This window comes from Diprion similis, chromosome 3 (genome assembly GCF_021155765.1).
Source record: "Diprion similis isolate iyDipSimi1 chromosome 3, iyDipSimi1.1, whole genome shotgun sequence".
In the NCBI taxonomy this organism is placed as follows: Eukaryota; Metazoa; Arthropoda; class Insecta; order Hymenoptera; family Diprionidae; genus Diprion; species Diprion similis.
Window position 1 is genome coordinate 16,425,275 of NC_060107.1, and position 12,529 is coordinate 16,437,803.

Consider the following 12,529-nt stretch of genomic DNA (forward strand, 5'->3'; position numbering starts at 1 on the left):
CAACTTCAAGCCCGCCCCCGATGACCCTACAAATCTTACGACCCAAGGTGTCGGATGAGCACCGCTTGCACTGCCGACCACACGCCGCAGACTCTGTTTTGTTTTGTTTTCTGCTCGGCCTGATTGTGAGACGCGCGGCCAGCAGTGGTTAAGCACCATCTGCACTGGTGGCCGCGCGTCTCAGGCCAAGCAGCAAACAAAAAAGAGTCGGCAGCGCGCGACCGGCAGTGCAAACGGTGCTCATCCAACGCCGTGGGTCGTAACATTTCTAGAGTTATCGAACGTGTCAGAATCTATCTAATTACTGTACACCTGATACATATGCCCAATTATTTTCTTCCCGCTCAAATGCCTACTTTCTTTCAGTGATGGGAACGCGTATGATTGGTAACGCCATTGACCACCTGAGACTCACACACGTACCTATCTGTTTACCTTACGTCAGAGTTGAGTGAAATTCTATTTGACCGAATTCACTTGTGTATAGGGCATTCTCTCCGGACGGAGCGACTTTCTGTAAAATTTGTTTCTCAATTTAGTAATCATAATTAGAGGCTAATTAATTTAGTAAAATTTATGATTAGAATATTTAAACTCTACGATAATCGACCGAAATAATATTATTTAACAATTTTCATTAGGCAAAAATAGTGCTTAATAAGTATCGCAAATAAAATTACGAAGTTTGAATATTGAAGCTTTTTTAATTCACACTTTTTCCAGTTTATAACACATCGATTAAAAAAAAAGTTGGCACTTCTAAAACGATTCTTTTTCAAATTTTTTAAGTACTTTGCAAAAAGTTTTTTATATTCTTGAATAAAATGAAACCGTGATTTCATCAATTTTAGAAAACTTTTGCTAGAAGATTTCTTGCAAGTGTTGAAGCAAAACCTTGTACTCTCGGTTAATATGTAACACTGATTATGTAACTTTGAAGTGAATACTGAATAGGTATATACATTCTATCGAAGTCTCGTTTGCTGCCAAAAAGAAAGTTTCGGTGATTCTACCAATAATTTTTGCTGCAACTCGACCAATTGAATAGAAACGACCATCGTTTGACCACCGTTATGTTATCGCTGCCATGTAAATGTATAATGCATATATATGTACGCACAGCTATGTGCAATGTTAGCCAATGTCAATATGTTATATTCATAAGTCCTTCTATCTTGTTAAAATGGCCCAGTTTATTTTTCTTTTTTTTCTGCAAAGTGCAGCTTCAAATATACAACGTTTTTATTACAAAGTATTTGGTACAAGTTTTTCGAGAATTTATATTACCGTATTATTCTAAATGTTAAAATATAGATTGATAATGAAGAATTAAATGTATAACTTTGAAATCAAAAGTTCGGAATTTCTACATTCGTTAACTCAACCACTGACAAATATCCAAATAAAATCTTTAGAATAATAAACCGTTAATTAGCTGTTAATAAACTTTGGTAAAATTTATGTTTTTCTATATCAAATTTTAGAAAAAATCGATCGTCCGGCACAATCACTAGTGAGAAAACTACGAAGGATTGATGATTGTAAATTTTGAATTAGACTACAATTTGCCGCAATTTAACCGCTCATAATCAGTTGTATTTCTAATTCAGTTGGAGCCTAAATTTACGAAAAAACTTGCGGCTTATGCTTAACTTCACATTAAGGAAGCATTATCACACTGACAATGGGAATAAATACTATATCTAACCGTTTATCGTAGATAATTGTGATAAGCACCAAAATTTACTGCCAATTAGCTGCCGATGAATCATGGAATTTTGGTATTTGTCGAAACCTGTATTTAGAAAAAAACTAATAGCAGTGCTGACTTCTCTTTAAAACAGGACAAGCATCTTCAAATCATCTGTGAAGTATCGACTGTGAAAACCGAAGAATTCATGCTTTGAATGTTACGAAAATGATCGTGCTGTTGTGTCTATTGCAAAAAAGCTTAGCTTTTTAGTTGATCTAATTAGTTTACAAATAGAATCCCAAGAATGCGGTGCATCTCTTTTGTTGAAAAAAAAAAAACAAATCTCAACTCTAGAACGGTAACGGGGGGTGAAAAAACACCCCGTGCGAATTTAAATTTCCCGCCAAAAAAGAACAGCTTATGTTTTTGACTTGAGATTAATTAATTTTTGAACTTTTTTTTAGAACCTATGCAAACAGTTTTTGGGCCCACGGGATTCTTTATTAAAAAACGAAGAAAATGAAATCCTATAGAACCCATAACGATACTATGCACCCTAGAGATGAAACTTATAAGACGGTCGTTTTTTCACCCTCTGTTATCGGAATAGATAAAAAAAAAATAACGTTGCCGTTCTGGGGTTGATTGTCGTTGTGCTATTTCATTGAGAAGTCTTTGAGAAGTTAAACAGTCTTGTTGACTTTCTCTGAATGATGGAATTCGCTAGAGTTGTTACGAAGCGAAATTTCAGCGCTTATGGAATAGAAAGAATATAAATTTTTCGAATCTATGCGTTAAAGTCTGTTTAACTTTCACGTTGAAATATTTTTATTATCCTCATTGAGTCTCTTTTTCACCTTTGCCTTACGACTCTTGATGGGTTCCCGAGTTATTTACGGCGCTTTTCATCATCGAATAATAATTCAAAGAAGACCAGTGCGAAATTAAAACTCAAGAGATGAATTGAAAAAGAATTTTTTGTTGTTTACGAATTGCGGGTGAAGAATTTTCGTGAATGAAAACCTGCAAGATAAGCTTATACTTTGAAACGTGAATAAAATTGAGAAAAAATGACTTTGTTATATTATATATTTACAAATAACAAGGGTTCTTATACTCCAGCCTGCTATACTTATTAGTAAATAGTACGTTTATTATAATAACAATGCTTAAGATTAAAACACGTATGTTCACTAAATTCTATGGCAAAAATCCTTAAAGTTACGTTGAGTGACAAATTCACTTTAAGTTTGTAGATGTAATGATGGCATGCTTGCAATCCTCGTCGCAACTCCATCGTTTGCATTTATTTACATATATCGAGTTGTTCGTTTGTCAATTTATCTAACATATTTCTTTCAGTGTAATATGCCAGCGTGAAGAATTCTTTATTATTATACAGTCTCTAAACATCAACATCAATAAGTACTTATATTAAAACCATGTTTGATAATTAAGGTTCACAAGTTACCGATTTAAAGTTTATACTGACCTGAAGTACTCCAGTTTGCAATGTTTCTTAAAAAGGTTGCGAAAATGTTCAACTATAATTCTGCGAATATGCTGCATTACGAAAGACAACTTTGCATACACTTGTAATACATTGTTTGAACACCTAAAAGAGTCTTTTCGCGGCATGAGCATTGAAAAGTCGACTTTTTGTGGCAGTTTTCGTTCCGTAAAGTGACGCTTCATACGGCAGCGAACAAAGTTGCGGAATAAAGTCTTTATTCCGCAGTTTTTATGCGCAGTTCGAAGTGCGCATCCCAAACTGCCGAATAAAGTAGCTTCGTCAAAGAGATCGCGACATAACCTCCCTCTTCGTTTGGCTTTTCAATGTTCATACCGTAAAAAATATTGTATGTGGCATGCCCGTAAACCGTTTTTTGGCTCGGATAATTTCAGTACTCGCTTCCGGCTCGTTTCTGGCTCGCCTTTAGCTCGTCCTGAAATTTTTATCCTTGCCAAAAGAACAGGCGGTTTACGGGCATGCCACATAAATAGCTATTCAGATACCACGTTGTAGGAGAGTTTTATCGGAGTGGTGTTTGAAAGACTCCTTAAGTGCCGATGGACGGTGCATAACAAAATAGGACTTTACGCTACAAGGGTAACAAAATAGTACTTTTTCCATGTGTGTACGGAAAGGCCGATTTTTCTCCCTTTTCAATATGGAGCAGTGTCACTTTGTCTCGCTAAAAGTCTTTGCTCCCAGTATAAAGGGAGCAAAGTGCCGTCTCCCAGTATTGATCAGTTCGGTTGGTAAAGTAGTCACATCGCCCACGAAACGACGACATCGGACTTTATGTATCCTAACCTCGATCGCAGTGACGTAATCGATGTGGTGGTAACGGGTAGACCTATTACAAGACGTTCTTGAAACTACCATACAAATCGGGGAGTTGAATGTAATTTTCAATGCATAAATAACTCTTATATCTAACGATGAAAAGGCAACATACTCTCGAAATTTCATCCAATTCCGTTCATTCGTTTACCGATTGAGTAACCGCAACGATTCGGTCGATAAAAGTGGTGCAATTACGTAGGCTTAAAATGGATTCGACAAGAAGTTAATAGTCAAGTTTTACGACCTGAGCTTATCGAGTAACCGACAATTCGAAACTATCTTGATCGCCAAGTCTGCTTGATCATATCGGCGGCCTTTTCGCCTATCATGTAAATTACAGCGTTGGAATGTCCAGTTGGAATGGCAGGCATGATTGAAGCGTCAGCAACGCGAAGACCAGTGACGCCATGCACTCTGAGTTGCGGGTCGACAACTGCGTTGGTATCAGAGGCGGGTCCCATCTTGGCAGTGCCAATTTCATGGTTCATCATGGAGGGCAGATGCTTGATGGCGCATCTCCAGTAGTCGTCGGAGCCAAATTTCAGAGTCCGACACCCGGGGATCTTGACATCGTGAAGACGAGAACCGTATTTACTGAACGGTTCACTCTGCGATATATTAATAGCGAGTTTGACTCCTTCTAAGATTATCTCCAAATCGGCCGGATGGCTGAAGAAGTTCGGGTCTATGATTGGGCTCTGGAAAGGATCCTTTGACTTGAGCTTGATCCTTCCGACGCTACGAGGGTTCTGAACAATGGGCCAGATCGACCAGGCATCGCGGCCTTCGATGGGTTTGTACACCGCGTTATAAAGCTCATCGGTTATCCCCAGAGCTCTTCTCAAGGTCAGACCATTGTCGGAATGGAGCGAGCCGGATGCGAAGAGCAGTTCGATGTCCGGTCTTTCGTCCTGAGCGTATTTGCTCCTGATAAAAGCCAGCGCTTCAGCTCCGCCGGGTATCGTCATCGGCCCCTTTCGGTTCATCACGTAGTCCAGTAGCACACCGGGTCTGGCGAGCTGCCTGGGGAGTAGAGTTACGCTTTGATTCACCAGGAAAGTCAACCCGAGGAAACCGACGTGCTCGTAGAGGTTATACCCAACCATAGAGTCCTTCAATACTGGGATGCCAAGCTCTTCCAGGTGATCCTTCGGCCCGATTCCCGAGAGCATCAGCAATTTCGCAGAGTCGATGGTCCCGGCGGAAAGAATGACTTCTCTGGAGCATCGCGCCTGTCGGAACTTCTTCCCTTTGACATACTCGACTCCGTATGCGCGTTTATTTTTATCGAAGAGGACTTTGGTGACCCGAGCGTTTGTAATGATGTGAAGATTGGGTCTTCGATCCTTGAGGTACGCCTTGGCGGCGCTGCACCTCGTCCCCTTGTCCATGTTGACCTGGATGAAGGAGAAGCCAATCTGGTTGGCGCCGTTGTAGTCGACGATGCTATAGCCGAGGCTTTTACCGGCACGAAGAAATACGTTGGCCAAAGGCGAGTGGTAGGGAACGTATTCGACACAGAGGTGTCCGTGTCTGTTGTGCCAGGTGGAGTTGTTCAGCTCAGGGATGTCGAAGCGCTCGCTCTTTTTGAAGTAGGGAAGCACCTCGTTCCAAGACCAGCCCTTGTTTCCCATTTTGGCCCAGTTTTCGTAGTCCTCTTTGCCGCCTCTGGTGTGGATCATGTAGTTGAGTGTGCTCGTGCCGCCCAGGGTCTTTCCTCTGGGCCAAGGACACTGTCTGTTTATCATTCCCAGACAGGCGTTGGTCTGTGGTTCGACTTTATAGCCCCAGTTGAACTCTGTGAGCTGAAAAACGCTCACTAGCATCGGGATTTCGTTCAGAATGTTCATCATTCCTCCGGCCTCCAGCAACAGTATCTTCCAGTTCGGGTTCTCCGAGAGACGGTTCGCTACCGCTGAACCCGCCGAGCCTGATCCTACGACGATGAAGTCATAGGTCGTTGTATCCGGCTCGTAGCCTGATGGGATGCTGTTGCTTTGAGTTTGACGATAATTTCGGATCACATCGAAGAACGATTGACCCTCCACCATGCAGGTCAAAGATATTAGGCACAGGATCTGTTTCAGTTCCATTGTCCTGTAATGAAAGTTTCCTTAAATTTTTGATCGACCGATTATTCACGGTTCACGGGATTTTATGACCAAGACAATTTCTGAGTTTGATGATAATTGACGTTGAGAGGTTAGTGAATACGAAGAAGGGTGTACTCCAATTGGAAATAAGACTCAATTCAATTCATATCCTTAATCATGTTAAAGCTAGCCATCAATTTACAGAAAGTTCCTACGAATGAATCAGCGGATAAGTACCAGAAACATTAAAATGCCTCTGATTTGAGTTAATTTTTCATGAAATCACTTTATTTCAAAAAATGTAATGCAAAACTGAAGTTTCTTTAATTGTTATTTACAATAAATGTTTGAGAAAAAAGGTAATTTTTTTTTAACTCGAAATATCGTTCTGGTTTCTCTGAAATCAAACTGCGTAATAGTCAAGTAATGAACTTTTCTGTAGCCTACGTTTACTTGGAAATCAACGCTTTGGAGCATACATTTTTCCTTCGCAATGAAATTCCTTGAAACTGGTTGGTACATAAGGATACTCGAGGTCGCTGATTTCGAAAACCCTGAAGCCCAAGACTACTGAGTTCCACTTTTCTAGTCTCCATCGCCATCCCACAATTACATTTTTATGGCATGGGCATTGAAAAGTCGACTTTTTGTGGCAGTTTTCGTTCCGTAAAGTGACGCTTTATACGGCAGCGAACAAAGTTGCGGAATAAAGTCTTTATTCCGCAGTTTTGATGCGCAGTTCGAAGTGCGCATCCCAAACTGCCGAATAAAGTAGGTTCATCGAACAGATCGCGACATAACCTTATTCTTTGTTTTGCTTTTCAATGCTCATACCGTAAAAAATATTGTATCTGACATGCCCGTAAACCGTTTTTTGGCTCGGATAATTTCAGTACTCGCCATCGGCTCGCTACCGGCTCGCCTTCAGCTCGTCCTGAAATCTTTATCCTTGCCAAAAAAACAGGCGGTTTACGGGCATACCACATAAATAGCTATTATTATGTAAATAACAGGCATTTTCAACCCTTTCTTTATTTATAGTGCTTACTATATTCGCGGAATCATGATAATCCCTATTAAAACATCAACATTGACATCTCAGAAGTCTAATTATGTAGAAAAAATATGACAACGATATCTAAAAAATTGAATATAAATTTCGAATAACCGATTCAAAAAAGATGTGTATCATATATGAGATGCTGTGTCGTAAAGACTTCACTTTATACTCTTCAAATCCGTTGTTATGTTATAAATTGTGAAACTCACCTTTCGCTGAATTGCAGTTTTGCATCGACGAACCAAAATTCAAAATCAAAATTCTTCTCCCTCCGCCTCGTCACTCTGTCCTTCACCCTGTCATTCGGACCCCGATCTGACCCGCAGTTGATCGGTAAGACTGAATACCGAATAACTTTGGAATTGAATCCCTGAGCAACGGCACAATATCAACAAATCACCTAGTCGAAAAACAAAACAACAACAACAACAACAACTCACTTATCACATGAATAGTAATGATAATAACGTCATCGATTAAGGAGTTACTATTGTCACACTTTGAGTATGCAGTATGTAATAATTTGTAATAAATGACGTTGTGAAAACAATAAACAACCACTTGTTATTGTCAGTTAGCCCCCGTAAAACCGATCCTGCACAGACGGTGTCTGATTGAAAATGAAAGGCGCTTTCTCGAACCGTCCACGCGTATTACTTATGTCCGTATCCAAACTAGAGGAGAATGCATATGACAAGCATCTCGTTCCACCACCTCCACTTGCTTCTTCCCTTTCCTCGTTTCATTTTGCCTATTACTTTTACGATGATACTCATACGTACAACATTCCAGCAGATTTGATGGTCCAACTGCTCGCAAATTCAGATTGACTTGAATTGTTTTTATGAATAATTTAAATCGCGATGCGTTTCTCATCCTGATATTATTTATTCGTTGATTTTTCGTTGTCTGGAAAATGCTGGCTGGTTGTAATTTTTTTTCCCATTATTTAACTGTCGTCTTGTTTTTATTAATCTTTTGTTCTTCTTATGCAACTGAAAGTGTGATCGTCATTTCTCAATACGGCGAGATTTTTTTTAGCGTTTTTCCAACCGACACAAATTTATCACTGAATTTTAAACAATCGATGGGAACATTTCTGTTATATTGAGCTGTGGTTTCGTTTTTTCTTGTTGGTTGGTGGTTTGAAAAAAATATATATATATATATATATGGTCATTATTTTTGAAGGAAATGTTTTTCATTCTTGAATAAAGATGCGTATTCAAAATAGCTTGAATTTCATAACAATTTGAAAAGAAACGTGTAAAGTATAATAATTTTTTTTGTTTGAATTTTTTTGATTTTTAAACAATACATTCAATTTCATTCAATTTCAACAAATTGAAAAGAATTTATCCTTTCGTCTTCTGTTCTTTGACGAAATAAAAAGTATAATCATCATTACTGTAATGTAGATGATTTTTTGATGTTTAAACAATTCGTTAAAATTTTCTCTATTTTATAAAAAATTAAAATTCACATTTTCGACTCGTATTTTTCCTTGAGCTTGATTTACCAGTAATTTTATCTCTCGATGTTGTTATTTAAGTCATTGATTCGTAAATTTAGACACTAAACCAACTCGGCTTTACAAATATCGAAAATCATTATAAGATTATTCTACCGTCGATTTTACATGCAAATAATTATACACAAAGTGTTTTCGTAACGAGGCGATTAAGCCGCTTGAATTCATATATAATAAATGCGCTTACATACAGGCGATTCGTTGAAAAGTGGGTCAAATTGTTTATAATTAGTTAATTATTACTACAAATATACCTGAATTTCAAAAGATTCTCGTTACGTCTTCAACCTGAAAATTTTTTATTCAACGATGCAACATCTTACAAAATATCAAATGAGTCATTTACAATTTTATACCTTCATTTGTAATTCTTTACTCGGTTTGTCGCAACAGTGACTCAAGTCTCGTTTTCAGGAAAGATATTCTTTCTCTGGTAAACTAACTCATTTCAATAAGTATATTAAAAACTTTTAACCTGGCCTTGAAGGAAACGATCTATAATTTAAATCCGTGCGAGACTATAAATTCCGAAAGTGTAATTTAATAAGAAAATCCCGATCAGGTTAATTATTACTCAACAACCAGTTTAATTCGACGCTGAACACAAAAAATTGAAAGTGAACGGAAAATAATCTTGAAAAAGTTTGTTGGCTTGCGACGAATAGGAAGGATTCATTTCACGTTACTCGTTAATAACCAGCTAAATAAATGAATAATTTCTTTTTTTTTTTAACACTATCTTAAACTTTCTTATGCATTTGTCTAAATTCGTCTAATTTTATTTCATGTTCAATCGTTATTAATATGTTATAATAACATTTAAAATATCTGCGAAATTATTCCTATGATATTGCGTAAAAAAAATAGTTCGATAATGTTTACTTTACCGAGCTAAAGTATTACGAGTGTTTTATTTATCCCTTTTATATTGTGCCGAAAAATAGTATTCAGTTATAAATAATTCTGTTCGTCAGATAAACGTTAACGATAAAGAGAAAGAAAAAGAAAAAAAATAACGAAAAATAATTATATACTGAGATAAATTTTTGAAATCGTAACAGGTTGAAACGTTATTTGAGGTCTCTACACATGGAAAAAAAACAGTTATAATAAAATGACGGTTATAAAGTGAAACTGGATTCAATCGAGTGTTGAATGAATTTTATTCATAAAATCTTTCCTTGACATAGAAAACATCATCGAAAGCAGGTTCAAGTAGAGAAAGTTTTTTTTAGTCATACCGACAATTTTCAACGGTTTTACACATTATTGTTCCGTTTTTTTTTTCAAATTAATTATCTTAATACAATTATTTATGCTTAACATCATATTGTTTGTCTCATTTCGTTGTGTTGGACCTTGGATTTATCCGTAAATATTGTTATATATATATATATAACTGATCTTATTATTATAGCGTGGAAAATTCGCTGTTAAAATTACGCGCAGAAAATGCAGCACAACAGAAAACACATTATGGTGTTTTAATGGAATCAAGGTATTCGCTGATTAAGTACAAAAAGAAGAAGAAGAAGAAAAAAAAAAAATTAAGGACGGTCATTACACACAAGGACGACCAGAATTTGTTTTTAAATAATTGATTTTCCATTCCAGCGCAAATTGAGAAACAAAATATCATTCAATATCAAAAGATTGTGTTTGGTAATCTGGATCCTAAAAAATAGATTAAACTATACTTATACATGGAAATCTAGGTTTGCTTGTATGCTTTTGAACGCAAAACTCAGGAACTGAGCGACCAACTTACGTGGAAGCTGCAGCAAATTGTTTCTTACATCTTTAAACGTAAAATAGAGTATATAAGTTATGCAAGATTAGTTTATTTATGTAGAAAAACCATGAAAACATCATTAATACCTAAGCTTTGGATACGGACTGTACACCTCTGAGCTTGGAATTGGTAAGAATCACCGCAAGATGGCGTTGATTCATAAATAAACCACGTATTTCTTTTATATAATTAAATATCTATAAATATTTGAAAAACAAACAAAAAAAGAAAGAAATTATCAATAATTTTGTATGTAATATTATTTAATACTGTCGCAAAATTTTCTTCAACGATATTACGAGCATTTAGATGAATTGTCCTGATAAACTTTAAGAATTTGACGCAGTTTAAATAGCGCTAATTTGAATAGCCGTCATTCAAGTTTCCCAACGATGAGTATCGCCGTTGTGTAACGGCTCTCGACTAATTGCATGGGCATTTTTGAAATCCGAAACCTGTTCGTTTGTTTCCTAGTTTTGTCAGAAGTCTAACTGCTTCTTGAATTCACGAATGGAATGGATGCATTCTACTGGTTTTCGCTTACGAAAAAGGGACGATGAATAAAACCACAGCTAAAGTATACATGCAAAAAGGAATTTTAAATAAAAAATGCAAAATTTGCAGTAAAAAATTATGTGTATTCATTTACTTATGTTTAAATATTTATTTTCTTATTTGCTACGAGTATTATCACGTAAACGAAATGGAGAAAGATCGATTCTACAGAAATCAGTTCTCTACAAACCGATTTCTACAGAAATATTTTCATACAGAAAAGAATTCGAGACTCTCATTAGAAATAATCGTGCATGAATTATTCTACTGGAAAATTGTTCTAAAGAATACTTTTCTGCTGCGGTTGGGTAAAATCGAACTGCATTCAACCCAATAAACAAAAATAAGTTAACTATCTGTAACGTATGTCTATTGTAATAACAATAATAATAATAATAATACTACATTATTATAACCTTATGTGATGAAATGAAGGCTAGCAACTATCATGGTTATGTAAGAAAGACTGACTGTCTGATCCCTACTACTTCACTCGCTGAGAGAACTTTCTCTACAAAATTTTCTCTTAAATGTTTCCAGTCCTTCCCTCTGACAAGTGATTGGCAAGTTAGACCGAAGCTACAGAATCATAATTTTCCTTCGATTTTAAGCATTTTTATCAACTTCGAGCAGTTTTGTTGCAGTTTCAATGGTTCACCTAACAGTTACCCATGAATCCAGTTATCAAAAGCATTGCACAAATGTTATATAACTATAAAAACAAACAGCACCAATTCGAATGATCGCCAAGTTATAACGCGTCTCTTTACCAAGCCAACAGATCGATGCGTTATTTAACCTTTTCACAGGATTTCAAATTCGAGGTGAACAGACAAACAACTTAGTAAATCAATCCATTCAATCCGTACAAAACTTTTATCACGTAATTGCAATTACTCACTGAAAGGTTTCAAGTTACTGTAAGTCATTGATTACCCCAGATAGTGTTTTTCCGTTGATGAGCAAAATTGATGGAGGGATTGTTTTTCAAGCTGAAATTCTTTTCCTAACAACGCTCAGTAGGATTTTCTGATCTCATTGGTTTCCCTTTCAGCCTTTACATGATTCTTGAAAAGCCTCTGAAAAATCTCGGTTTTTTTACTGTAGATTATGCAGGGTGAGTCGTTTCAAGTATCGAGAATTCATAAGGAGCTTAGTAGACGCGAAGGTACATCTTTCAGCCAATCAACGGTGAAAGCAGTTGCGTCAGACTGTGATCGTGACGTGAGAAGGATACTAAATTTCTTGTTAAAGGGAAAAAATATCAACAACGACGAATCCAGTTAACGTGTTCATTATTAATAGATCTCGGAACAAATGTTTCGAGGATCCCTCAACTAATCACAAGAGTTTTCGATCAGATACACCAAAGTGTAGTAGGGAAATTAACTTTGATTATCAATCGCACAATTGGTACCGTTTACCACAATTTCATTCCGTTGATTGATACTTGAA

General features: G+C 36.7%; 2 protein-coding genes across 2 annotated transcripts in view; one reads left to right on the forward strand and one right to left on the reverse strand.

Annotated features, from left to right (window-relative positions):
* The window catches only part of LOC124416725 (flotillin-2), a 403,676-nt gene that overhangs the window by 13,768 nt on the left and 377,379 nt on the right, over positions 1-12,529 (forward strand). The window lies entirely within an intron of this gene.
* LOC124416719 (glucose dehydrogenase [FAD, quinone]-like) lies at positions 4,234-7,576 on the reverse strand. Its single transcript, XM_046897981.1, has 2 exons — positions 7,406-7,576; positions 4,234-6,140 (listed from the first exon to the last, which is right to left on the reverse strand). Exon 2 carries the CDS (start codon positions 6,134-6,136, stop codon positions 4,319-4,321), a length of 1,818 nt encoding a protein of 605 aa, XP_046753937.1. The 5' UTR covers positions 6,137-6,140; positions 7,406-7,576; the 3' UTR covers positions 4,234-4,318.

Bases quoted from the DNA above. Each gene is read 5' to 3' on its own strand.
- LOC124416719 (XM_046897981.1), bottom strand. From the start codon at position 6,136: ATGGAACTGAAACAGATCCTGTGCCTAATATCTTTGACCTGCATGGTG.